This window comes from Primulina eburnea, chromosome 17, assembly GCF_022965805.1.
Source record: "Primulina eburnea isolate SZY01 chromosome 17, ASM2296580v1, whole genome shotgun sequence".
NCBI lineage: Eukaryota > Viridiplantae > Streptophyta > Magnoliopsida > Lamiales > Gesneriaceae > Primulina > Primulina eburnea.
The window spans coordinates 970,795-998,523 of NC_133117.1; the positions used below are offsets into that span (position 1 = coordinate 970,795).

The 27,729-nt window shown below is 34.3% G+C and overlaps 5 protein-coding genes across 8 annotated transcripts; 2 read left to right on the forward strand and 3 right to left on the reverse strand.

Annotated features, from left to right (window-relative positions):
- The first annotated feature begins 926 nt into the window (after nt 1–926).
- LOC140817730 (cytokinin riboside 5'-monophosphate phosphoribohydrolase LOG5-like) lies at nt 927–2,570 on the forward strand. Its single transcript, XM_073177479.1, has 7 exons — nt 927–1,110; nt 1,225–1,322; nt 1,417–1,447; nt 1,555–1,654; nt 1,799–1,869; nt 1,947–2,090; nt 2,253–2,570. The coding sequence occupies exons 1-7, from the start codon at nt 997–999 to the stop codon at nt 2,361–2,363; spliced, it is 669 nt and encodes a 222-aa protein (XP_073033580.1). The 5' UTR covers nt 927–996; the 3' UTR covers nt 2,364–2,570.
- Nucleotides 2,571–7,238: 4,668 nt separating this feature from the next.
- Nucleotides 7,239–8,576, forward strand: LOC140818116 (NAC domain-containing protein 6-like). Its single transcript, XM_073177971.1, has 3 exons — nt 7,239–7,478; nt 7,579–7,862; nt 7,961–8,576. The coding sequence occupies exons 1-3, from the start codon at nt 7,313–7,315 to the stop codon at nt 8,339–8,341; spliced, it is 831 nt and encodes a 276-aa protein (XP_073034072.1). The 5' UTR covers nt 7,239–7,312; the 3' UTR covers nt 8,342–8,576.
- Nucleotides 8,577–11,602: 3,026 nt separating this feature from the next.
- On the reverse strand, nt 11,603–15,613 carry LOC140817763 (serine/threonine-protein kinase BSK1-like). The gene is made up of 9 exons (XM_073177547.1): nt 14,949–15,613; nt 14,693–14,828; nt 14,282–14,415; nt 14,069–14,174; nt 13,586–13,671; nt 13,229–13,417; nt 12,676–12,840; nt 12,474–12,587; nt 11,603–12,073 (listed from the first exon to the last, which is right to left on the reverse strand). The coding sequence occupies exons 1-9, from the start codon at nt 15,276–15,278 to the stop codon at nt 11,819–11,821; spliced, it is 1,515 nt and encodes a 504-aa protein (XP_073033648.1). The 5' UTR covers nt 15,279–15,613; the 3' UTR covers nt 11,603–11,818.
- A 385-nt stretch (nt 15,614–15,998) lies between these two features.
- On the reverse strand, nt 15,999–19,646 carry LOC140817765 (protein HIGH CHLOROPHYLL FLUORESCENCE PHENOTYPE 244, chloroplastic-like). 3 transcript variants are annotated; one of them, XR_012114883.1, is made up of 10 exons: nt 19,408–19,646; nt 19,103–19,320; nt 18,601–18,699; nt 18,268–18,462; nt 17,884–17,976; nt 17,715–17,810; nt 17,386–17,526; nt 16,945–17,143; nt 16,437–16,485; nt 15,999–16,203 (listed from the first exon to the last, which is right to left on the reverse strand). XR_012114883.1 is itself a non-coding variant. In XM_073177549.1 (9 exons), the coding sequence occupies exons 1-8, from the start codon at nt 19,559–19,561 to the stop codon at nt 16,967–16,969; spliced, it is 1,173 nt and encodes a 390-aa protein (XP_073033650.1). In that variant the 5' UTR covers nt 19,562–19,645; the 3' UTR covers nt 15,999–16,203; nt 16,945–16,966. The 3 variants fall into 3 exon arrangements, 2 of the variants coding, with proteins under 2 accessions (XP_073033650.1, XP_073033649.1); XM_073177549.1 differs by lacking the exon at nt 16,437–16,485 and having other exon boundaries at nt 19,408–19,645; XM_073177548.1 differs by lacking the exons at nt 15,999–16,203; nt 16,437–16,485 and having other exon boundaries at nt 16,780–17,143; nt 19,408–19,645.
- Nucleotides 19,647–20,269: 623 nt separating this feature from the next.
- Nucleotides 20,270–26,026, reverse strand: LOC140818115 (mitochondrial import inner membrane translocase subunit TIM44-2-like). Of its 2 annotated transcripts, XM_073177969.1 has the most exons (14): nt 25,752–26,026; nt 25,516–25,628; nt 24,916–24,999; nt 24,717–24,792; nt 24,116–24,160; nt 23,566–24,009; nt 23,399–23,467; nt 22,573–22,637; nt 22,420–22,488; nt 22,260–22,332; nt 21,954–22,058; nt 21,788–21,859; nt 20,714–20,776; nt 20,270–20,595 (listed from the first exon to the last, which is right to left on the reverse strand). In XM_073177969.1, exons 1-14 carry the CDS (start codon nt 25,830–25,832, stop codon nt 20,461–20,463), a joined length of 1,494 nt encoding a protein of 497 aa, XP_073034070.1. In that variant the 5' UTR covers nt 25,833–26,026; the 3' UTR covers nt 20,270–20,460. The 2 variants fall into 2 exon arrangements, with proteins under 2 accessions (XP_073034070.1, XP_073034071.1); XM_073177970.1 differs by lacking the exon at nt 25,752–26,026 and having other exon boundaries at nt 24,717–24,845.
- Between the last annotated feature and the right edge of the window lie 1,703 nt (nt 26,027–27,729).

Consider the following 27,729-nt stretch of genomic DNA (forward strand, 5'->3'; position numbering starts at 1 on the left):
AAAATTGAATATTTTTTGTTATAATTTTAAATAAAAGGAAGAATTTTATACTTTTTTTAATATAACTTTTTTATTTTTTTATTAATTTGCCAATCTCATCCCACTTCCCTGATTTTGTGGCAATTACTATATATTCTTGACCAGATGTATATTTAATTTTTCGGTCATTCTCAAGTCTCATCCCATTAATTAAAGGTGTCTATTGTTCTAATTGAATTTCAAAAATAATATCAGAGCAAACAGTATTTTACAATTAGATACTCATATTTCATGAGTGAGCTCGAGTTGTGTTTATTTTACTTGGGTAAAAATTTTTGTGAGACGGTCTCACGAGTTGTATTTTTTGTGAGACGGATCTCTTATTTGAGTCATCCATGAAAAAATATTAATTTTTATGCTAAGATTATTACTTTTTATTGTGAATATCAATAAGATTGACCCATCTCACAAGTAAAAATTAATAAGACGATCTCTTTTTTACTAGTTTTACATGACATATTTTTAAAAATAACCATTGACCATATTTTTTAATCTCATTACTGGTTAATTTACCGTTTTACTTTATTAATTATAATTTTGTTTTCATTTTTAATATTTTTTGGTAAGATTACGTCAATAATATTTCTGGTCACAGCTTTATCTATTTTCTTTAATGAAACGTCACAATTTTTTGACGTAATATAAAAATTCTTATAGGAAAAACAAAAATAGAAGAAATTTTAATTAATAGACAAAAATCATACATTAACATATACCAACCAAAAAAATATAATTATATTATACTATATATGCATATTTGTAATTAATAATTATTTTTTTTCTAAATGTTATTTCCAAGAAATGACAATATATATAGTTGCTGGTGTGTTCGTACAAGAACTAGTCCAAATCTTCATCCTAACGATCAATGCGAAAAATACAGTCAAATATAAACGCTGAGAAGAAACAATACATTAGCTAAAGACAACGTTTTCGACGCAAAACAAGAAATAAGCGATGGAAGAGAACCATGCAAAATCACGATTCAAAAGGGTTTGTGTATTTTGTGGAAGTAGTTCCGGGAAGCGGGAGTGCTACACAGAAGCAGCACTGGAGCTAGGGCAACAGCTGGTACAAGAAGAATTACTTAACATGTTTATTTTAAACTCTATACTTGGCTGCTGATATTATATCTCTGCATGAATTGTGATTACCAAGATGGTTTAATTTTTTTTTGACATGAAGGTGGCTAAAAGGTTGGATCTTGTGTATGGTGGAGGAAGTATTGGGCTAATGGGTTTGGTTTCCCAAGCTGTTCACCGCGGTGGAGGTCATGTTCTTGGGTACTACTTGCTGATGCATCTACTATTCAGTTGATTTCTTAAATGTTTATCCACCGTGCCTCTCTAATCTTGGGAGTTTGTTACCAAAATGCAGGATTATACCGAAACCATTGGTTGGCAAAGAGGTAATTAAATAAGTTTTGGTCGATTAGTAGTTATGATTTATATGCAAAATAATATTTTGAGGGTGGGCGAAATTTTGAGATATATATCCTGGGTTATGGTGATGCAGAAAGCGGGTGAGACTGTAGGGGAAGTGAGAATGGTGGCTGATATGCACCAAAGGAAGGCCGAGATGGCCCGCCACTCTGATTGCTTTATTGCTTTGCCAGGTTCTGGTGAACAACATTAGCTCGTTCATTTGTCTTGTACTGTCCTTACATGCATGATGACTGAATTTGGCAAGATTTCACCTCAATGATCTCCTGGGAATGGTTCTTTTTTAGTCCAATCTCATGTGGGCCTGCTTTGTGCAGGTGGCTATGGGACTTTGGAGGAGTTGTTGGAGGTCATTACATGGGCTCAGCTAGGCATCCATGATAAGCCTGTAAGTTTTATTTCTTGATTTTTTAGAGTGTGAAATCACGCTATTAATCAAACACAACTTGGTAATTTCATGATCAGGTGGGTTTGCTTAATGTCGATGGCTATTACAACTATCTTCTCACTTTCATCGACAAAGCAGTGGATGATGGCTTCATAAAGCCTTCTCAGCGTCACATCTTTGTGTCTGCACCAGACGCCAAAGACCTCATTCAGAAACTGGAGGTCGGTTGATGATTACCTCTAGCTTTTCTTCACTCACATGCTTGTAATATGTAACAGTTTCAGCACCAGAACCTTAAATGTTTCCACCAAACAAGGCAAAGATCAGAAGGGATGAATTCGTTTGAAATTTAAATTGCTGTTTCTGAATGGAAATGTGTGTAGGACTACGTGGCTGTTGAAGATGAAGTGGTGATGAGGTTAAATTGGGAGCTCGAACAGTCACCGCAAGTGGGGTTCGCTGCATTGCAACACCCTGAAATCTCTCTGGTTTGAAAAAAGATCGGAAGCCCAGAAAAGGCAAAATGAAGAATTTTAATGTTCTTTTCATCTGAAAAAATATATATAGTTGCGTACTCTATGATTACTCATCCAACCATGTTTTTCTTAGCGGAAGGAATCGCTTCTGATTGTATCTTTTGTGTTGTATTCAATGTGGTTTTCACCTCTGATTATATAATATTATGTTTACCTGATTATTGGATACAACTTCCTTTAAAATTCATGATTATATTCGAATGATCATCTGCCAGGTCTGTCTGGCTCTGCTTGCCTTGGATTTCAGCCAATGTTTCCAAGGTAACTAATTGTTTTTTGTGGTGTATATCTCCCTCTTACTTAGTTTGGTGAGAAATGGGAAAATTCCAGTTTTCCCATCCCTAACATGTTACTCTCACATGCTAGTTCTTCCTAACATCCCAACTATTTGTATTATCTTATCAACATACTCACATGCTAGTTACAACATCTCATGATACCCATCCCGCCCTTTACATGTGTCGTTTTGTCATATCATCGTATCCTCGTATCAGTCGTATACATACTAGATTCAATGTACCATGAATAGCCACATAGCCCACCAGTAGTTGTTCGTATCCTCGTATCCGTAGTATACATACTAGATTCAATGTCCCATGAATAGCCACATAGCCCACCAGTAGTACGGCTTGGTTGAATATGAATGTTAGGTTATATTGTGTATATATATCATATAATACACTCCATACATGAATAAATATGATGAGAGTGAGTCTTATGTGAGACCGTCTCACGGATCATAATCTGTGAGACGGGTCAACCCTATCCATATTCACAATAAAAAGTAATATTCTTAGCATAAAAAGTAATATTCTTCCATGGATGACCCAAATAAGAGATTCGTCTCACAAATACGACCCGTGTCATATGATGAATGGGCGTCTGGTTTATGCAATGTTCCTCATATGTTCTGTCTTCTACTGTTTATTCGATATTGACTGAGGTTTTTGATGGAATATTTTACGAGATTCGTTGTTCAAATTTATGTGTATGTCAGCAATAGATTTTAACAAAATTTAGAATTGGAAATTTGGTTTAAACCAAATAAAGCATTTATTTATTTTGAGTACCATGTTTTTAGTTAATATTGCGTAGTATCCAATGAAAGAAACGATGCAAATTGAAATCCGTTGTTTCAATTTTCTAAAGTATCCCCTTGACTTTAGTACATTATATATGTGATATGTTACCAAGTACTAAATCAATTTTGAAAATTAAATGAAATAGGAATTCTCCCAAGTCAATTCAAATCTAAATAATGAAATGGAAAATAAATAAATAAATAATGTAAAAACATGTTAAAATCACAAAAAATATTTCTGCCAAATGGCCAAATAGAGTTCAACGACGATCTGATTTTGTTTAGTTGGGTGGAGAAAAGACTGTTTAAATAAAAATAATAATGTGATTATTAAAATATTTAAAATAATAAATTTTTTGATTTAATTGATTAAATTAAAGATAAGACGTGAATTACAACGATATGTAGAAATAAGATATGATTTTTTTTTAAAAATAGGGGATATATGTGATTGATTTATATATACAAAAAATAGAGGATATATTAACCTATTTACATATTTTACAAGATTTTATGTCTTTTAAAATTTTCCACGTAGATCTGATATAAAATCCGGAGTGATTAATCTAATGATTATATATGAGACTTTGACAAATATTTAAAAATTGGAAAAAACGAGGAAATAAATGTTATTCCAATTTATAAATATCTGAAAATTAGAATCTTCCATCGAACTTCCAAGTATAATTTCAAGGTCGCTGGCACGTAGTTTCAAAGTAAGAGAAGATTGAAATAGATGGCATCACCAAAGAGAGAATTAAATGGACTAGAAAACCACGCAAAGAGATATAAATTGATGGAGTGGTTATTTCTAGATTTCTTTAGATATAATATAAGGGAAAAAAATAAGGTTATGATTATGTTTTTTTTATATAATTTGTCTGAATTTGGTTTTTATCCATTAATTTAAATTATTTTTTGATTTTGGTCTTTTTTTAAGACAAAAACTTGTGTGAGACGGGCTCACGGGTCGTATTTGTGAGACAAATCTATTATTTGGATCATCCATTAAAAAGAATTACTTTTTATGTTAAGAGTGTTATTTTTTATTGTGAATATACAGATTAAGATCCGTGAGACGGTCTCACATGATAACCACTCTTTTTTTAAATCACTAAAGCCAACTATTGTTAGTTATTTGATATATATACTCTCCTACGTAGCTCATGTGATGACAATAAATAGTATGTTGTATATATTAAAATCTACTTAAGAAAAATAAAAAAACTGGAGGGTTGTTTTGTTTTATTTTTTATTTTTGCGTAAAATGAATTTTATTTGGATCATATAAGTTACATAAGAGAGAATCAATATGAGATAAATAATGTTTGTTAGATTTAGTGCTTTCGAAAAAAAAAAAAAACGACCAAAATCAAAATACAAGCCAAATTATTGGATGAAGACCAAACTGAAAAATTGTATAAAAGAAAAAAAACAAGTAAGTTACATGATCAAAATATCAACTTTTCTTATAATATAATATGAAAATGCTTAGAAAATTAATCTTATGTAAAAATCGTTTAGATATTTTGTTTTTCCAGAAAGAAATCTTTTAGATATTTGACTTTAAGTTGATGTGATTTTTTTTTATTGTTACAGCAAAATCATAATTTTATTATATAATATGAATATTTTTCATTTTGTTCTCTATCAATTCATAATCTTATTTTATTATATTGTACTTTTTTTTCTTTTTTTTGTAATTTTAGTTTTGTTTCAACATAATGATATCGTAATATCGAACACATCACCAATATCTGTCACAATATCATTCTAATGAAAAACGACTAAAATAGAAAAAAAAACATAAATTAGTATATTAAGACCGTAAATTATTCAGCAACAACACAAAAAACGTAAATTACATGATCATAAATATAGTTTTACATTCATACTATATACAAGATATGTGACATTAATGAACACAGTATGATTGTTTTAAGAACTCTGAGAATAAAAATACATGAAAAACATATTTAATTAAATTTCTATTAAAATATAATATGCATGCACGTAAAAGGGAAACTAAAATATATTATAGTATCATAAATCTAAATAAAATAAAAAAATTAATATAAGTTTTCGAAATATGTCAAAAGTAGGGGTGTTCATCGGTCGGTTCGGTTCGGTTTTACCATTGAACACCCCTGGTCAAAAGGGAAGCTGTGAAGAAATTCAAAGGAAAGAAAGAGGTGTGCGTCTGTGTGTGTGGGAGAAGACTTCCAAGTCAAGTCACTCGAATTCTCCTGACTCTGCTGTTTTCATTCTCATTCCAAGTACAATGATGCGCAAAATACGCGGTTTTACCATTGAACCAGGAACAAAAACTAATCTTTTATTTGATTATTATTAAATAAAACATGCCTTTTTTTAATTTTATTTTCCATCCGTATGTATAATTTTCTTCAAGTCTATAAATCTCTTTTAAATATTAATTAATAATTCATTTACAATATGAAGAACATATTATATAGATATATGCCTATATATTTGGAACAAAAGATTAATGAAACGTGACATGTGTAATTGATATGAGACAAAAATTTGTGTAAGACGGTATCATGAGTCGTATTTTGTGAGACGAATATTTTAATATTTGGATCATTCATGAAAAAATATTAATTTTATGGTAAGGATATTACTTTTTATTGTGAATATCGGTAGGATTGACTCGTCTCACAGATAAAGATTCGTGAGATCGTTTCACAAGAAATCAACTATTGATAAAAGATGTGATTTGGTATAGACTTCAAGACTTTGTAAGCTATTAGAAAATATATCTCAATTAACTGCAAATTTAATATCAAGAGTTTTTTTTATAATGAGATATGCATTAAAAAATAGCCAGAAATACTATTATAATTTCAATAAGTTGTTTCCAAGTCATCCGGCAAATGTAAAGCTCAATTTCCATTAAAAGAAAGTGACAATTATCAGAGTAAGGGATTTTCTTGCATGACTGATTCAAAGATTGACGCAGTTCCGAAAGATCCACCGGTCTTTCTAATTTCATTCACTGATATAAATAAATATATTTATTTATTTATATTTGTTTTTATAAAACGCCATAATTCATAGTAGACAAATTCTACGTGTATAACAAACTCGTTCAAAAATTTGTTGAAAGAGAATCAAACTTATGACTATACCTCTATTTCACTAACTCAAACACTCCTTTTGGAAGCGTGTCTAGACATATTGTGTGTGTAAAAAAAAAAATATATATATATATATATAACATTTTTGGTCTGATGATTAACAATTTTTTTTATAAAAAACTTAGAGATTATATTAATATCAAGATTTTTATAAATAATTTTCATAAGATTTTTTTGTGAATAAATAGAAATAACTATCTAAAATTTGTTTATCTTTGAAATTCATAATTCTTTATAACATTTTTTTTTTGGATTTTAATATTATAGACAAAGTAGATATTTGTGAGACGGTCTTACGAATCTTTATCTGTGAGACGGATGAATCATACCGATATTCACATTAAAAAATAATAATGTTAACATAAAAAGTAATATTTTTTCATGTTAAAAACCACGAAAAAGACAACCCACATTAACAAAAAACGAGTTCAGATATATCGAATTTAATTGAGTAAGCTTTTATTGATTCAAAAACTAAAGTGCTAGGGGTCAAGAACGAAGAACAGTAGTCTAAAAACCGCGTGAATTTAGTCTTCACGTGAGTCTCTTTCGGTTTTACCACACTCATCGTTATATATATATATATATACACTAGGAAGAAGCCATACTTCACAGAAATATCCTGCGCAAGGAGTAGTAGCAATATATACACACATGAAAACATAAGAATGGATGAATCAAGATTCGAGCTGGAGTTGCCGGGGTTCAGGTTTCACCCCACTGAGGAAGAGTTGCTCAATTTTTACCTCAAAACCAGGGTGATTGGCAAGAAACTGCGGGGCGATATCATCGGAATCTTGAACATCTACAATCATCATCCCCGGGAGTTGCCAGGTTATATATGTATATAAATTAAACAACCTGTTTCTTTTAAGTTTTAACACAGAAGAAGAACAAGAAATCATTTGATCAATGAAAAATCAAAACTGGACAGGGCTAGCGAAAATTGGTGAGAGAGAATGGTACTTCTTCGTGCCTAGGGACAAGAAACACGGGAGTGGAGGCAGGCCTAACCGTACCACTGAGTGTGGCTTCTGGAAGGCAACCGGGTCGGACCGAAAAATACTGAGCCTATCGGATCCCAAGAAGATACTGGGATTCAGGAAAACTCTGGTGTTCTATGAGGGCAGAGCTCCGCGAGGAAGAAAGACTGATTGGATCATGAATGAATATCGGTTACCGGATACATTCTCTCATCAGTCCCCACTTCCACACAAGGTAAGCAAAGACATCTCTCTACTTGATTAATAGTGCTATATCTTATGAATTTGGTTAATATTCTGAGTTGGTTTTCTTGCTTGATATTTTTAATGCAGGACATAGTATTGTGTAAAGTATACAGAAAGGCGACCTCCCTGAAGGCGCTGGAGCAGATGGCTGCAATGGAAGAACCAGCCATGGACTCCATCTCGTCCTGCGACCAAATCGAGGAGCAGGTCAAGAGCCAAAGTATTGACATGGGATTCAAGAAAGAATATGAACATGACACAACATTTCTAGTAGAGGAGGCGTCAAGTATGGATTATACAGCAGGATCAGGGAGAGCTTGTAGCAAGTTGAATTTGCCTAATGGGCTTGAGAATTTGGTGGATCTGCAGCTGCCTAAACTGGACATGGACTGGACTCAAGACTCTTTCTGGGCACAATTGAGAAGTCCTTGGCTTGATAACTGCGCAAATTTCTTGCCACTGTGCTAATCGTAAACTACTAATATATGTTTATATATATCAATACATATATAATATTCTGTGTGTATATTCATATCTTAGGCTTCCATTCGGGTCTTGACAGTAAGGAATCGAGTTCGGATGTCGGCACGATTTTGTGTTTTATAATCTGGGAATATTGAGTAAAGGGCCTTCCTAACGGATCATGATGTAAAGAACAATATGACCTGCTAACATGCATAATAATAGTGGAGTACTTTGTGTTTTTTGCAGTGTTCATGACTCGTTCATCATTGTTTATTAAGTGTGTTGTGAATAATAAAACAAAAAACACAGACACCATGATTTTTATGTGATTCAGTCAAAAAATTTACATCATTGTCATGTTCAGATATTAAATAAATCCATTAAATATAAAATATTATCATACAAAGACTTATCTAAACTAATTCTCGAGTTAAATTCATATAATTTATCAACGTCAAGGAAGAACATTCAAAATTCTAGTCAGAATTTATTAATCTCAAAACATAACTCAACTCAAGTCAAAAATCAATTTTCTAAACTCCAAAGCTCAAATATTCAAAATGTATTATTTTTATCTCAAGAAAAAGAATTTTTACACGACACGTATATCCAAAGTTTTCGAAGTATTTCAAATCTGATAGAATCAAGTGCCGACACATATATACACAGATTTTTTAACTCATATTTTTCTAATGATCGGCCGACACAAATAATTTCTATTTTTATGAGTTGATCTAGATATTTGGAAATTTACATTCTTGAATAACATCTCTTTTTCAAAGTATTTATATATTTATGGCATCTCGGTCTTGTGTGTCTAGATATTCCACAAAGAAGACAAACATGAAAAAATTTAGTACACTTACCACCAAATTTTTGAGTCAGTGATTGCTCTTTGGTGCTTTCTTTCACGAATAATATCCTTGAGGCAGAAGTATTTTCGCCAAATCCGAGCACAGTTTGATCACCATTTGCCTCTGCAAAGATAAAACATGATCTAGATTTGTGGTTCCCACATTAAACAAATTAAACTCTGATAGCCCATGGAAGACAGACCCATCTTAGGGCCCCATTATAGAAGACAGGTCCATCAAAGGCCCTATTATCCCTGGCGCATCTCTAGCCCAAGTGGAAAATAAGCCCATCAAAAGCCCAGGTATTCTCCTATAAATTATGATTTTTCATTCACTATATTGTTTTCAGCCGCACCCTTAACTGCTCCCCATATATCCTCAGTCACTGACTTGAGCGTCGGAGGGGCGACGCCAGGACGCCCTCCTGGCCCCCTCTTAACGATCTTTTTTGTTATTTCAGGCTCAGGGTAACTTCAAAACCCGCGTCTGGATTAGTGACGCTTGCGTGGATCGGATCATAAATTTCCCGTGAGTATCAAACTCGTTCTTGTAAGTGATGAAGTTCATTCAACGAGTCATTCAATTTATTTTGACTTTTTGTAGGAAAAAATGAATGCTCAAGTACCAGTTTTTTCAATTTTTCTTTCTAACTTTGAAGTGATTTCATTATTTCCGTCAACTTTATGTTCCTTTTGGTGACTAATATCACATCCTATACATTTCTTTATAAGCTTATTTGAATTTTCCTTCCCCAAAAACATTGTTTTCATCTACGTCTGAGTCACTTTTAGTCTCAAAGTTTAATTGTCTTGATGTTGTCCCGCTGCTTGTTGCAACATCCTATACGATAGGTTCTTGGCAGAATTCTTCCAGCACTTCTTTTCCAGACATATTTGTATAGACATTCAAAGCAATATGATTGCTAACATGTTCCTCGTTCTCCTCGTGACTTCTTTCAGATTCTGTGTCACTCCAAATGGTAGTCAAGGCTTGTTTCTTTCTTTTGAGTTTTAGCACATTCGGATTGAACATGGTCAAGAAGACAACATCTTTTGCCTCTTCAATTGCCACCACTTTTATGTCGAATCTTTTAGGAAGAGATCTTAAAATTTTTCGTAGGAGCTTTGAATCAGAGTATTTTTCTCCCAGAGAAAATACCTTATTTACTATGTCACACAACTTGGCATTGAAATCAGCAATTGTTTCATTTTCATGCATCCTTGACTCTTCAAACTTAGAAGCGGGAATTCGAAGCTTAGAAACTTTTACAGCAATCATACATTCATACGCAGTTAAAAGAATGTCTCATGCTTCCTTTGCAGATTCACAAGAGGACATCAGTTTAAATTGACTTAGCATTAACAACAGTGAAAATTGCATTTAAGGCTTTACTTGTTTAAACTAAAAAGACTCTATCTTTTTATTGACGTCTCTATGACGAACAAACTCAGTATACTTCATTTGGCGAGCACCACTTGTCTTCGTGGTCTGCCTCAATCGAACTTCATTCGATAACATGGACAATTCTCTCCTCGCTCTCCGGAGAAATGAATTAGGACGTGTTGAATGTGTTTACACCACTAGTAACTAAAAACCTCAAAACTAGAATAATAAAAGTGATGATGGCATAATCTTTTCGTAGTAGTTGTCATGATACATGATGATCAATATGTGTTTTTCTCCACCAAAGTCGTGCACGTTCAACTTATATATTCCCATCATAAAATAGACTTTAACAATCCTCTATCTGCACGAAATCTCATCAGAAAAGTTTAAACAAATCTTCACTGCATCTTATCATTATATAACCAAGAGTTTGAAAGATTACAAACACTCACAGACATTTTTCCAAAATAAATTTCCCAGCTATCCATATAGATATACAATATATCAAGCCTTGTCAATACAAGAGATAATCTGAATAATTATCTCTCAATCATACTTTATGACTTTTCTATAAAATAATGACCAACAAATAACTCTTATCACTATTCAAAATTTAATATCAAAATGGTTGTTTACATTACATTCTAAGATTGAAAAATTACCACGAAACATAAACCCCCAATAAGAAGAGACATAAAGTTCGAATGCACATTAAAACAAAACCCGACCCATGGAAATAATGATAAAGAAAATGTTGGCATAATGTCTTATTTAGTATTTAAATTTTAATTTAGAAAATTTTGTTAATTATTGAAATAATTGCTTTGCTTAATTATTTATATGATAACTTAATTAAAATAATTATTTGAAATTAATATCTATAAAAATTTTATTTATTTGTTATTAAATGGTATTAAAAAAATTAATTTTCAACTTATAAAACTTACAATTCTCCAAGAAACTTAAGCTTTACTTAACGCTTAGCAACACTCCACAAGTCCTCTCTATATGCAGAATTCGTTCATAAATAAAATGAATAATCCATTCATAAACAAAAACATACATTATCACAAGATATACAACTAATTCCTGGCATTCGCAAGTGCTCTGCAGTTCAAATATGCGAAGAATTAATGCAACAACATATGGGGCGACAAAGTACTTTTATAATTGTGCGAAAAATACAAAAGCTACCATCTAACCCCCAAAAAATATACATACTTTAATGGAAGAATGATGATCATCCTCTACCACCTGCTTTTTGCCTCTTTTCTTCGAGTCCAGTAGCCTCCTTTAACATGTCGGCAGCATCCTGGTGCATATCCAGTTTGGCAAGGGCAACCGACTGCATGTAGAAAGCTGTAGCCCAGTCTGGATGCACAATCTGTGCTTGCATTGCATCTCGAAGGGCTACATCAGCTTGATCACACATCAGATAACATAAACTACGCCGTGCATACACTGTTGGTGAAACCATAGTTCCTACGACGATAAACTGCGTATTCGATAAGAAAATAAACCATGGTAAGGGCAGGTGATGTAAAGAAACAACACTTCGTTTACCCTCGAACAAACCACTCAGAAAAGTATCCATTGCTTGGTTTCTGAATTCTGAGATGCTGAAACCTCTCTTATCATAGGTGCAAAAGAGGGCGACATCTGAAATTTTTCTTTTTAAACTTGTTTTCACTTGTCAAATTTTATTTTGCCTCTCTAGTCAAGGCAGTAAGAGGGACTTGAGCAACAAATGAGAAGGAGCACCACATGGTTTTCATTTCTTTACATTTTCTCTCCATTAATCCGGGATGTTAAATGAATTGCGTTAAGTTAAATTATATACGCAAGCAATTACTCATTCACATCCCATAACAGCAGGAAATAATGAAAGCCCAAACCTGTGAATAACAATCAATAGCAGTCTTAAAGTCCTTGTCACGGAATGCATAATCTCCGTGCTTTCTAGCATCTAACATATCTCTCATCTGCTGGGTCCATTCTTGAAAAGACAACTGGAGGATTATGGAAAAATGGCATTTAAACATAGAAACTAAAATTAGAGGGATGTGCACGAGCATCAACAATTATGAGACATGATACCTCGTTTGTTCCTTCATCATCCCGATAGTGGGTGGTCACCAGTATCTGGTGTATTGCTGTGAGGTCCATCCGAGAACAGGCCTCACCCATTGGTGAAAGAGGTCGTTGAGGTGTTGCGGGTGCTTCTATGTGCTTCGAAATTCCAAGCATGACATAAGAGGGAACCTGAAGCCATCAAATTGCATCAAGTCACTTTCAAATTTCTGAGACAATGTCTAACGAGCGTAGCTTCATGCAACATCTGAAACAAAGTATTCATAGGGAAAAGAGGCATGCTATTTGTATATGAGAAACATTTTATTGCTCTTAAACCTTAAGTAAGGATGGCTAGTCATCGAGATGACTTAAATTGTACTAAACTCTGTGAGGTTGGGAGGAAGAAATTTTTTTAGCATACAAAAGGCTACAAAGCAATAACTATATGACGAATTCTTGATGTCTTTTATTTTAGAGGTGCCTGATTCGTAATTTAAAAATAAAAAAAGATTCCCTCAAGTATAATAAAAATAGTAGTACCAAATGGAAAGATAAGGAATAGAGTTAAGATTCATACGTCCGATTTTGTCTGTAGTGGAGAAAGAGTAGAAACAAGATCCTTTACATTAGGCCTTTCCCTAGGTTCATATTGCAAACAACGAGAAGCAAGACCAACAACAATCGTAGCTTCTTCTGTAGAAAACCTTCCCTCCAAATGTGAATCCATCAGTAGAATGATGTTTTTACCCCGTATCATATCAAGAGCCTGCACATAATTCGTGTTTAACAAACCATTCCAGAAATATCATAATTCATACATATGGAGGGACCAGCCATTCATATCACCTTTTATAATGTGATTCAGTTAGATTTTTATGTGTGGCAAAGTAATTTAATGTACCATGTCTCCCATTTTAAAAAAAAAGCTACTCACGTGACTTGGAGGAATGTGCTTTCCACTTAGCAGATCCAAGAGTACAGTGCCAAAGCTGTATATGACACTTTGTGGTGTTACCCTTCCTATGATACAAACAAACAGAGTTATGCATGGAAAATGGAAGCTAGCAGTTGCTTGCTCATGGCTAACAGCCTGACACATCAACAATAATATTAACGCAACCCTAGTAATAATGAGTCATGAGAATGGAAATATCACAAGTTTTAATTTTCTCTCTCTTTTGGGATATATGATGGCTTTTCATAGAGTTTTAAAAAGAAAGTTGTCGTCGCAGAAGCTATATATAACAGGAAAACATAAATCAACGTCCATTAGAATCAAATATCCTATTACGTCGGTTATAATACAGGTCGGAAGATGCTCAAGTGGTACGAGAAGGAGACCTACAAATTTTCCCAAACAAAATAAAGAGTTTCCCGCAATAGCACATCAAGCACAAATTTATGTAACTGAAATTACCATTTTTCAGGTATTCTGGGGGAGTGTAGGCAAGATTTGTGCTATAACTTTTTCCATCCTGACTGTTTTTCATCAAGCCAAAACATGAAAGCCTAGGATCACCATCCTGCAAAGTCCACTCATATTTCCATCCTTCAAGGTCTAAAGAAAACAATGATAGCACAAGAATACACTAGTACAAACAATAAAAACAAACCAGAGATAAGACAATACCCCATCGAAGAGAACCCTGTATGCATTGAGGTCGTGATACAACGGATGACCTTCATTGCTACAGTATGCCAAGGCTTCAGCTATATAGAGTGCTACTCTCAAGCGCATGGCCCATTCAATGGTCTGACTCTCCCCTATAAAATTTAATGGGATACTAACACAACTCAAAACTGTCACGATGGATAGGTATATATTTATAGGTAATGCAGCTAGCTCGCAATCTCGATTATCACAACCACCACCTACCAAAAATCATATTCTTCTAAATATCAACTTTAGTTCCCAATTGATAATTATCACTTCAGGAAAAGATTTCGTAGAATAATATGAACTCATCGATTGGTCATGATAACAAGTTTATTGATGCTTAAAGCAAAAATCTCAGAAATGCAAGAAACAAGGATAACATACAATGAAATAAATGCTTAGCAAGTGTATCATTGGGCATGTATTCTGCAACCAGCAACCTCTCATCACCATCACAGCAATATCCTATTAAATTCGCCAGCCTTTGGTTCCTCAATATGCCGACTCTCCATGCCTCCTCCTACAACACAAAACAATCCATGGCATAACTCAACTATTTCAACATCCCTCCGTTGTTACAGTAGCGCATAGAATTCCACCAGATTAGATACACACATAGAGTATCATAAAATTACAATACCGCAAACTGTTTCGGATCCAACCAAGCCATCTTAGGAAACTTCTTGACGGCGATCAACCGGCCGTTCTGGAGGCGGCCTTTGTAAACAATATTCGGGGCTTTTTCACCACTTTCTGAGACAATAAAATCGGGGCTGAAGTTATTTGTAGCAGACTTGAGGTCCGCAAAGGAGAACTCGGAAAAGGATGGAACCCCAGTGGCAGCTACCCCCGAGTCGGGTCCCGCGGGCTGGTGTCGACCGATAGAAGTTGGAGCTGGGCCGTGCGCCTTGACCTTATCGTTCCCCGGCTGCGCCTCATCTCGAGGAAACTTTGAAGCTAGGCAGCCCATTACACAAAACTCTGCAACACTGTTCAAATACCCTCTTCTACTTCTCTGCTCGATGTATAATCAAAATCGCCCTCTCCCTTTCAGGTCCCAAGACTATGATTATAAAAGAAAAGAGCCCAACAATACATACAGTTTTGAGAATAATTTGGAACAGCTATATATATATATACACAAATAAAAAAGGTATCTTTCTTTCCCTGTTTGTTCTTGAAATGTAATATAATACTTGGTAACAAATGATCAAAAACTTAATCTTCACACTTTTTCATCAATATTTAACTTTATTACATGCAAGTTAAATGGATTGTTGAGCCGCGTGCGTATATTGTCGCAGTTGTAAACTTAAATCACTCGAACAAACAGTACGAGGGATCATATATATATATATATATATATATATATACATGTTGAAGGTTGTTGGTATGAATTTATTAATTGTGGAAGAATCAATGATTTGATTTGGAGGAGTTTCAGGATGGTTTAGCTGTGGAATATCGAACTTTACACATTAAATAAATGGCAGAGGATTCTCGGTGACGTGATTAGTCCATTCTTTTCTTCTTCTGACTGAGTTAATTATTATAATGAATTGTATGCTATTTTTATATAAATACATACATTTTTTTAATAATCGATGCAACTTCTTGCTAACGTAATAACTAACGATCACGCTAGCAAACCACACTAAGCATTGTGTGACAAGATAAAAAAAAATACCGATAAAAAAATCGAACTAATGATTATTGATCAGTAATTGACTTATTACACCAGATAATGCTTAAATTCTTATCGTCGTGTTCATAATAATATATATCTCTAACATAGGTTGGGAGAAGTTCTTGTCCCAAGAGGACACGTGGCAGACTAAGGATGGATGGATCATTATAGATGATTGTGGAACTAATTCCTTGTTGCTAATCAGTCCCTGTAAACATGGAATCATCATCATCTCAAGCAAGTATCCAATCGTGGGTATTTTTCTTGCACAACACTGCATGCATTTATTGTAGAATACACGTATACAGAATTAAATTTAATTTTTTTTGGTAAAAATAATATATAAATAACTTAATTACTTTTAATAAGACCCCATAAAAATTTGTTAGCTACTATATTAAATACGAAATAATAACATATCCTAAGCTTTTAAAGACTTACATCATCATTGTGTGGATGAATTGATTGGTGGTCCACTGGTCCAAGACTCCTAAGTTAAAAGAGAGATTATTTTGTAACGCCAGCAATTATGAAATCGCTGTCCAAATATTGTCTTATTTGATCGAGTAGGATCAAATAACTCTGGGACCACCACACACAATTTTGAGGGAAAAATTTCTTTTTTTTAATCATAAAAATCCCTTTTGATAGCATTTAACTTTCAAAAACTTCAGGTTTAAAAAAATACATATAATTCCCATAATTAAAACAAATCAAAACACAATTTCAAAATCACTTGGCAGGTTCCTCTAAAGTCGCAATAAATAATGTGGAATTTGACAGCTAAATAGAATCAGACATTTTGTAATACAAACTTCGCTATCAAAGTTCTCCGTGATATAAGAAAATTTGGTAATAACAACAACAATCCATTCTCAAAAGAGTTTTTAAAAAACGATAATAACCCAATACATACACAATTTTATATGATGCAAGAAAGAATAGAAACCTTGCCGTATGAGAAATTGTGATCAAAAGTAAATGTCAGTTTGCTTGGACTGTGCTTTGAGGTTTTTCAGCTTCTTCAATATGTTTGCGAAATAATCCTGCAGATATTTCTCTAGCGTGCTAATATCTTTGGCATCAACTCCAAGAAGATTGTATGTCTCAGCCATTGGGTTGGAGAAAACAGTATCACTACTAAGAACCTACAAAAAAAGAAGTAAATCATTTGGAGTTTTGTGTCAATTCCAACAAAATTCCAACTACATATCATCAGTCCATCCACTGTTTATGAAGCAAATCCATTAACGATTATTCAGAAAATCGATAATTCCAATTTGATCAGGTACAGAAATTGGCATGCCTCAGTCTCAATTAAACTTATAAAAAAACTGCATGGATAATTGTGGTTGCAGTGCAGAATCTGGAACAAGTAATCAATTAATACCTCAGAAAATGCCAATCTATCAGCGACGTCGTTGGTCCACTCAAACAAACGAGTCAACTGGCGTGTGAATCTTAAAATTGAGACAGGAACCGTGGTAACGTTTGCATCTTGACCAGCGAGTCTCTCGCACAAGGTTATCACCTGTAAAACACCAGGATGATTTCAAATCATAAAGTTGATTCTACAGTTAGTGAACGGTGGCATGGCTGGGACGAGAAAGAATGAATAACGCAATCTCAAGCCACAAGAACACGAGTGTTGAAAAAAGCCACTATCACATCTCCACAAACAACTTTTTCTCAAATTTAGGGCATGTCATTCTTCTTTACCTCTTGAGTTGTCCATGCACGAGGCCCGGCAAAAGTAAGGAGTTTTCCGTTGATATTCTCATTTCGTATAGCTATAAATGTTAATCGAGCAATATCCTGGAAATATAGGGTAATTGTTTGAGGACTTTAATTACATGCTAAATTAGCAGATTAAGCTATAATAGTTTACTTGGGTATCCATATATGCTATTCGTGTGGGAGCATCAGTACCCCAAACAGATTTCTCTTCCAATATGGGCACCGCATACTGTCCAATCAGACCCTGGAAATATTAACACCAAAAGGAAATGAATAAACTAATTCAGATGTCAAAGAGTTGTAATTAAACAGAACAAAACGATGAAGAAAAATGGTACGGAGAGAAGAATCGCAAACTAGAACATGTCAAAGAGCAAGGTAGTAACAAACTGGATGTAATTTTTCATTGTCTTTCAGTTGATCAGGCCTTATATTTATCAATTGCATTCACGTCAATGTGGAAGGAAAGAGTACCAAAGAAATTGGAAAAAAAAATTAAAAAACACCAAACATTGAACAAAAAGAGGGCATTCACCTGCATGAAACCACATAGCCGGATAGTAATGTGATTCAGTCCTGAATCGCGGATAAATTTCTCAGTGCAGTGTTTGATCTCCATAAGTGGAACTTCAGGATGCTTATCACAATTATGGATTGAAAAGAAGACAAATTTTTGGATTCCCATGGCCTTTGCGCATTGAATGAGGGCAACTTTTCCTTTCCAATCTACCTAAAGTGAAGTTGAACTAAGTATGGCAGATTTATGTAAAATATTAAATGGAAATTATTGTAGAAACTCATAAACCCTCCTACATCGATCCTACTGTGTAATTGGTAATATAATCAGATTGTTGGCAAGTATCCTCACAGTTTTTATGGGTTCCTCCGGTCGTCCTGTAGCACAGTCAATAACTGTATGGATACCAACCAATGTGGCCGGTATCGTCTCAGGTTTGCTCAAGTCTGCCTGCACAGAAACACTTTGATTCAGTACATTATCGTACCATGACAGTAATTATTTTCATAGATGCCTAAATTTCAGATTATACGTTAAAAATGAGTACATTGACACGCTAAACACACAAGTAACCCTTAATAAATCAATAAAAAGGATAGAACATGAATTCTTCCATTTTGGGGAAAGTATGCAACGCCAAATCTACCCTGTGCAAGAAATCACAGTTATAACATCAGGGTTATAGACATCATTTAGGCACAAGAAAAAAACACACACTCCAAATTCCAAAAACCGCTTAAAAAACACATGAACGCCTAGGACAAGTTTAGTAGGACCGTGATTTGCACACAACTCACTTCACTCAATGATTACTGTACTAACATCAAGCTCACATATTAAGCAGTGAGTTTACATTGACAACAGTGGCGCCCCAGTCACGTAGGAAATCAGCAGGAGCAGGGCGAGGCCTGACGAGGCACCTAACATCATATCCTTCATCCAACGCCCGCCTCACAATCTGCCTGCCCAAAGTGCCCGTGGCGCCTACCACCAGTATGCTGGTAGGCCTCACAGGAGTCCCCGGGGCCAAATTTACGGCGGCGCATTTGATCAAAGACGCATTGCCCCTCCCTAAATCAAAGCTAAAGAGTCACAAACTCTATCAACAATAAAGAGCAATGGTACGAAATGGCGCGTCAAAAGAAGTCAAAGGATCACCCTTAGAAGTAAGAATCGTAGCAGAGGAAGAGGAGTGAGGGGAGGTGGACGCAACGGAGTCCGGTGCCAAAGTGCGCCGCCAGGAAAGGGAAGCCGGCTGCGGACGGCGGAGAGTGAGGGTGGGGAATTGGGGGTGGAGAGTTGAAGAGGCCATAAATAATAATCAAGCAGCTTGCAGGGATTGTGCGACCTTTCTCTACTGTCCGTGAGAGCGGAACAACAGACGCGGAAGATGCCACGTCTGCAACTTCTGGATTAGGCCACTTTTAGTCTCCACGAACCACATCATTTTTAAATTATTAAATTTTAAAATACTAAAATTCAACAAATTGTTTTTTTTTTATCCAAATGATATCACGACAACAATATTTTGTTGCGCATAACATAAATTTTCTGACAAAAACTCGTATCAGACGATTTCACAAAGTTGTATTTTGTAAGACAGATCTCTTATTTGAGTTATCTATAAAAAAATTACTTATTATGTTAAGAGTATTACTTTTTATTGTGAATATAGATAAGATTGACCCGTCTCACACATAAAGATTTGTGAAACCGTCGCAACTTACTCAAATTCTCAAAATGACAATAGTTTGTAAATCAATAATTGCATTAGTTATTTGATGATATGAATAAATGCATTCTCTGTTATAATTTTTTTAAAAAAATTGATGATATTATGAATATTTTAGCTTCGATATTAATATCATAATAAAAAAAAAATTATAAAATTTAATCAATCTAAAATTCTTGCATAATATCCCAACCATTTTCGTCCCATTATGAAATTAATATATTTAATCTTAAATTTGTTTGTGTTATACTAACCACCATTATTTAACTCAAAAAAAGTAAAATTATATCATAAATTCAAGGCATTATTTTTCGCTTACTTCGAGTAAATTCGTTTAAATTAGCCTCAACTCACCTTTTGGCTTTTACACAGTTGAAATTGCTAACAAAATCAAAAGGGGCTCAAAATTTTGATTGAATGAGATGCGACGACAAGATCCTCATCCACTCCAACATTATTTATGATCAAATGAATGAGATTTAAATGAGGGCCCTAACACCAAGCTGCTGCATTTCTCTAAGCTTCCAAATAGAGTAAGGGGCAGCATAACCATCTCCAAGTTCAGCATCCAACTGCTGCATAGCCCATGCATAATACACCGTCTGAATTGTGTCCTGTTTTTCAAATATACACTTCAATCAAAAAATCAACAAACTAGACAAAACAAGACCACTTATAAATGCTTCTTCATTTATTTTTAGAGGTTCAATGCAATAAAGGTCTCAGCTTTACCTGACTACCTTCTGTTACTGAACCCAGTCCATCGCGTACACAGTAGACTTGCTGCGTTTGGAACTGTAACAATGTCAAACCAAAAGAGTAGTACATGTCAACTATTGAGCTTTTTCCGCATGGAACATAGAATAAGTATGCATCATTTATCAACAGACGAGTTCTTCATGGAAGATCAAAATGATGATTCAACAGAGACCAGCAAATATCCTTCATGGTTATTTTGATCTCAACTCAAGTATCAAAATAGGGAAGGGGAAATAGTTGCTCAAGAGGGTAAATTACATCCACTTGTATGATGCTTGTCCACATCATTCCTTCCAAAGATCTTGATTATGTTCACCTCCGTAAAGGTCTATAGAATTTTACATTTACACACTCAAGGACTTTATAATTTGGGTGATTGATATCATGTTTCAGAATAATAAAAGAAAATCATATTTATACACACTATTACAAAATTTATCTCACCAACATAGCCAAAAATACCAAGGAGAATTGATTACAAGCAAAGTGATAATAAATGAAAGCCTAGATGCAGCGAACTGTTGTCAACTAAATACGAGTTAAAAATTAGACATTTTTTCAAATTCTTGTTGTATCATATTGCAAAAACATACAGAAACTTCAACTCCTACTCTAGCAATATTAGTATTATATTTTAATCCTTGATCATTATATTTTTTTCCCTCAATGTAAATTTCACAAAAGTCAAAACTTACTGAGACTTGAAATTTGTAATTTTAATAATTATTTTTTGATATACTAATTAAATGAGTTATTATTCATGATTAGTTCAAGTTTACATTATTCAATAGGTTATTAATGGATGTTGGTTTCAAGGCACATAGTTGAAATTATGGCTGTTAAATGATTTACTAATTTGGACACATACTACAGAAGTAGATATAGTTTACCCCACTTGAAATTCTGTAATATGTCAATTTAAATCCAGGAATAAAAATGCGATGAATTTTCCTCCTTTTTTTGATGTGTTTATGTCAGTAGGAATATAGGATGTATTCCCATGATTCTCCTCATAAAAGCAAAGAGAGCAGAAAAGTGAGTTCTTACTGCCACAATTATTATGGGAGTGTCTCCCATCATTTTAGTCTCTCGAATCTCAACTTCTGATATGTGCAAAATCTGCAAGGAAGATACAAAGAAAAAAAATTATGGGCATGGTTGACATCCCTAAGCTATGAATGAGAAGCACAAATGTGGTATAATGTATTCTCACCTTGTTATCAAAAAAGATCCCTTGGCTTTCAAAAGCTTTGCGCTCTGCTACACACCGCTCAATGACGTGAGAAGTACAGTACTTTTTCAAAACATCCGCATCCCCCTATAGACAGACAGCAAAGCACATAAAAGCATCCATCAAGTTAACTCGACAATGTGCTTTTTAAAGTTATGCCTTTTGTGTCCAAACTAGCAAATTTCATAGATAATCGGTAATCCGATTTTCCGTAGCAATATCAGACCCATGGAACACCAAATTAGATATCAAGTTCAACCCTATGCCCTAATGAACTTGAATACTTACTTTAAAATAAGCATTAAGAACTGGTTTGACCACTTCTTGAACTTCAGCTACAAATTCTGGTAAAGAAAAAGTCCTGCCACAAAGTCAAGTGAGCGGTATAATATTTCTGAATAGCGCAGTTATTTTTAATAATACCTAAAACAAGGACAAGTTATCTTACGGGTCTCTGCGGCGAATCTCTTTAAATGACATGGCAGCATCTGATTCTCCCAGAACAGTTTCACTAATACTGGCAAACAAATAAACAATTTTTAGTCATGTTAATTCTTTAGAAAGCCAAAATTAAAATTAGGGAGAAAGGTGGGTAAAATACTCTTGGATTTTGTGAACAACTGGATGATCACTAGTCTCCCATCTCTCCCGCATATCTTCAGCAATCTGCATTTTATCAACGAGGATGAGAAACTGATGCTGAAACAGAAAATGCGGGAAAATCACCAAAGATATAAATTGAGATTCATCTCACTTTAATCCTGTCCAAGATAAAACCAAGAAACTTAAGCAGAAAGAGTCACCTCGCTTTAACCTGTCACCGCATATCTGTTCTCTCCCATGCACATCTATAAACAGTTTATGTATTTGTGATTTATGGTATGAATTTGGGGACGGTTGTGTATAACAAGAAAGTGGAGAAAATTAAATGGCACATGAACATGCAACTACTGTGACGGCTATTAAATAACCTTAGTAATCAACAATTTTGACAGCTTAATGCGACCAAGTTCTCTCAATAAAAATATCCGTTAAACTACACAGTAGCATCTAGGAGAAACACTACACGCTGCAATTCCATTTCACAATATAAATATCCGTTAAACAGTAGCATCTAGGAGAAAAACAGAACAAAACAAATTAACAATCAGCTTCTCTCTAGCAATATATTATTTAATCACACAAGCAAAACAGAAAAAACAACTGGCCTTTCTAACGTCATATGTGCTAATTTCTTCATTTAAAGATTAAAGATATATGACTGATAAGTATTCACAAAAAGTAGGGTTCATATATAAACTCCTATTTCGATGCTCGAGGGGCAGACACCTGACTGAAGAAATTGTGGATTTCAGTAGTGTGGATAAAAGTGTAAACAGAGGGCACAACAGAGAAACTAAAATATCATATTTCACGTTTCAAATTACCTCCTGGCTCTTTTCAAGTACGGGTTCACTTATTCCACTAACACGCTTGAACATAGGATGGCCTTGCATCTGAGACATCAGTAAAAAACGTTATGTCAAAAAGGGAACACAAAACATAAGTAATCCAGCATACAAAAGAGCAGATATGGATTCTCATGTCATATCACCTTATTCTTGAATGCCTCCCATTTCTTACTCCATGGGGATTGCTTTGAAGGTAACACCACAATCTCAGTACGGGTGCTTCTTTCAAAGTTTGAGGATGATGGACCAGATGAAGCATCATATTCGAGGCGCTTTCTCCTACTCGGATTGCCTTTCAACTCATATTTCACGATCCCATAGCTCTTCTTCACCAAGTCAATGGGCTTCACTTCCTTCACTTTGTGGAAAGCTAAAGACACCTTGGGAGAAATAAAATAAAAACCATCTTTAACCTTGCCAAATAGAGTTTTGACATTATCATCAGATTCAGGTCGCTGTTGCTGCCCCTGTTGCTTTTCTCCTCCACAGGAAGACCTGTCTCCACCGTGGCCATTTGAGCAATGACTTGATGAAGTTCCTTTGGATCCTGTTGGCTCTTGCTTTCCAGCACCAAAACTTTCTTTAACCTGAACAAAGATTTAAACAGTTCGTGATTATCAATTTTTCTAGAACTGAATAATGTCACACAAAATGGAACAGACGAGTGTTCTATCTTGAACCAAAACTTCACACCTCAATTTTAGCAGCAGCAATCTTTTCTTCCATGTCAGCATAAACCTTTATGAAAACAAAGTAACCCAAAAGTCAGTAACATGTGCAAATTGATAGATAAAACCTAAAACCCGTCCATTGTTTCATCTAATCAGTCATTTGTTCAAGCTTAAATTAAATTCTGTTAATTCAGCCATCATCCCATCTATCGACTTTGCAAGCTCCTTAGCAAATTAGAATTGCATTCATGGCCATATTATCCAGATTTCAAATAACAAGAAATTCATCACAGCCACAAAAAGTTTGGCAAATGCCGCAAATCTATTCAAACAAATTTTATATCACGGCAAAACAACAGACAACAAAGTTGAGTCTCAAGTATTGTGTGCTCAAGGTAAAAAAGCTTTCCAACATGGAAATACAACCAGAAAGGTAAGCAAACAAATTGAAGAAATGGAGTGCTAGCAACAGTACTCTAGCCTTGATAGAGAAAAACCCCCAATTTTCCAATATTCCGCAGGAAGTAGTGAAAAACAAAATGCAGTTACAGTGAAAATTCAGCATCTATATCTGTCTGGTCACCTCTCAACGCCATTACAAAACCAATAAGAGAAATTTATACCTTTTTTGCCTTGGCTTCAGCCTCTGTCCAAACACCATCGACATTCTTGTAGAGCTGCTCAGTAGTCTGCTTCGTTCTGCATTTCGCCATTTCACCAGCTCAGAGCTCCCATTGGAAGTGTCTGCCAGCCTTGACATACAACAGTATGTCTCAGCCTCCACGATACAAGTGCTCGCTAAACAAATTGTAATTATATTACCTAGCTTTCAGATCCTCTTTCACGCTCTTTAGTTCCTGTGCCTTCTCCTTAAAATCCTTAATGGACTGTTGAAATTCCTGGTTCCTACACCAAACAAACGAGTCTCTCGTCTCAATTGAAAACAAAAACAAAAACAAAACAAAAAAATGAGCATGGTATTGATTGGGCACATTGCAAGTCTGTCAATGGCCACAAGTTAAGCAAAGGAAACTTGAGCCCAAATAAGCTCATAGAGCATCAATAAGCTCGAAAGTCGAAACTGTGTGGCCATGTATACATACAAAAATATACATGAAAACAAAAACAAAAACCCATCGCTGACTGACCTCCTTTTTCTCAGTTTATGCCAAAAAAAAGGCTTCATAGAATTAGTAGGATTAAAATAAAGTAAAGTAAGGCACGCAAAAAAAAGATGACTAGTCTTTACCAAAAATTGAACTTATATTTCGCATTCCAACCTATTCCAGCATAAAACACGAATGGAAAAGAATCAAAATAACTGAACATAAAGACTGCAATAAACTTGAAGAAGGAGAATAGCATGTATTCATTAAATCAAGAAGAAAAGAAGATGCCCAGTGTTTTTTTTTTAAATATTACCTGTCGACTTCACCTTTGATCTTCTTAGAGAACTCATTGAACACGCTGAACTCACGTCTAAGCATATTCCCATTGGAAGAAATGAACTGCGGCCTTCCCCGTCTACTCGAGGCCTACACAGAAACAACCGCACAAGCTATCACCAGATCAAGATGCCATATTTCATACATACCCCTGCAACAAGAAAGCACACGCACATTTGGAGAGAGGAGTAGGTGAGACCGGGAAGCGTGTACCTGCTTAGATGCTATTAATTGTGGTCGAAGAAGTATATGCTTGTTTATCAAGAAATCTCTAAGGAGTTTCCTGCTGGCCATCTGACCCGCCCGGGGATTTTCCTTCTTCCCTCGTAAATTGTTATGTAGAAAAATGCAGAAAGAAACCAAATTCTTAGGGTTTTGTCAAGTGTTTCAACCTCAGAAGAGGAGGAGGCTCTGGTGTGGAGGATAGAGGCAAATGAATTTTCTTGCCCTAATGCTAAAGTTTCCGGCTCTCTTCGAGTTTCCTTTTTTTTCTTTTAAATTTTACTTTTCCTCTGTGTGTGTGTTTTTTGTGGGATTATTTTTGTTAAAAACGTATTTATGATTAGGCAAAAACTTGTGTGAGACGGTCTCACGGGTCGTATTTATGAGACGGATCTCTTATTTGGGTCACCCATGAAAAAGTATTATTTTTTATGCTAAGAGTATTACTTTTTATTGTGAATATAGGTAGGGTTGACCTGTCTCACGGATTATGACTTGTGAGACGGTCTCACATGAGACTCACTCTTAAGATTATTCATTGTACTCGCGTGACCCCTTCTATTCTTTATTTCATCTGAGATCAATGTCATAATTGAATATGTATTCAGTCTCTATTCTATCAAAAAAATTTTGTTGTCTTTGATTTTCAACAAAAATATTTTTTTCGCTCTCGAGGTCACAATTATTTTTCGGATGAAATTCAAAACATTGAAAATTTATAACATATATATATATATGATATTGTAGAACAAATTGTTTTAGATCTGATACAAAAGATAAATTTTAGATTACAAAATTAGAACAATTATATTAATATCGATACTTACTGACCAAAGTCAGTTCAACTACGGTTTTAGGTCGGTTCGAACATATCGAGTCCAGATGGTTGACAATATTTAATTATTATTTTTAAAAAAATGGATGCCCATGATCATCTGATCAATGGGCCGTTCTCCGGCTATCAGGATCAAATGGTCGTTGATCAACTCGATGGGTTTGAATCATCGGGTCGACCCTTATTTGATTTATATTCAAATCAATGCAATATGATAAAATGATATGCTGCAATTCGAAATTATTATATTTAAATAAAATAAAAGAACAAATAGATTAAACCTCAATATAAAATAATAAAACCGGATGCATCCAATTTGAAAACAAATCGCAATGAAATAAATAACGATGTTCCATTACATGAAAAAATCAAAATCCACTAAAAAATGGATGAATAAAAAAACACCGTCAATTCAAACTTCTAGAATCAAAATTTGAAATCAACATCTAACCTAGGCCAAAAAATAACAATACTAGCAGGTAAATCACATTACCTCATGAAATGTAAGTGTTCAAATTCTTTAATAACTTCCTCTTTTTCACATATTTCAGGAATTTTTCGTTGACCATAAGAGCATTTTTTATGTCCCTTCAAATTTCATTTGGAGAACGCAGAAATTTTTTATAGTTCTACACCTCCCTTCAAATTTCATCTGGAGAATGCAGAAAGGATTTTAGAATTCTACACCACCACCAGAAGACGCAAACAAACAAACATATAGACTTCGAGAATTGAATGTATATATACAAATTTTTCAACGAAAGCATATATATTTGCTTATCTATATCTATATATTTACTAATATATAAATGTCGATGTTTGTAGTAGTTCGACTTTATAAAACTAATTAATTTTTATGAAAATATTCTATCTATTTAGATAAATAATGTCTTCATATAATTTACTCATAAATACAATATCTAATCCATTTTTAAAATTTAAAATTCTTACATTTTCTTTACAAATTTTATATCTATACTTCTATATTAAGTGTGAGGGCCTTAGAATAACTATCTTTGAGGACACCAAAATATTTAATTCCATAATTACCCTTCTTACCATACTTAAAACCTTTTCAAGTCACTTCATATTTTAAATAGAAAAAAATCAAAATAAAACTTCCTTTTAAATCGA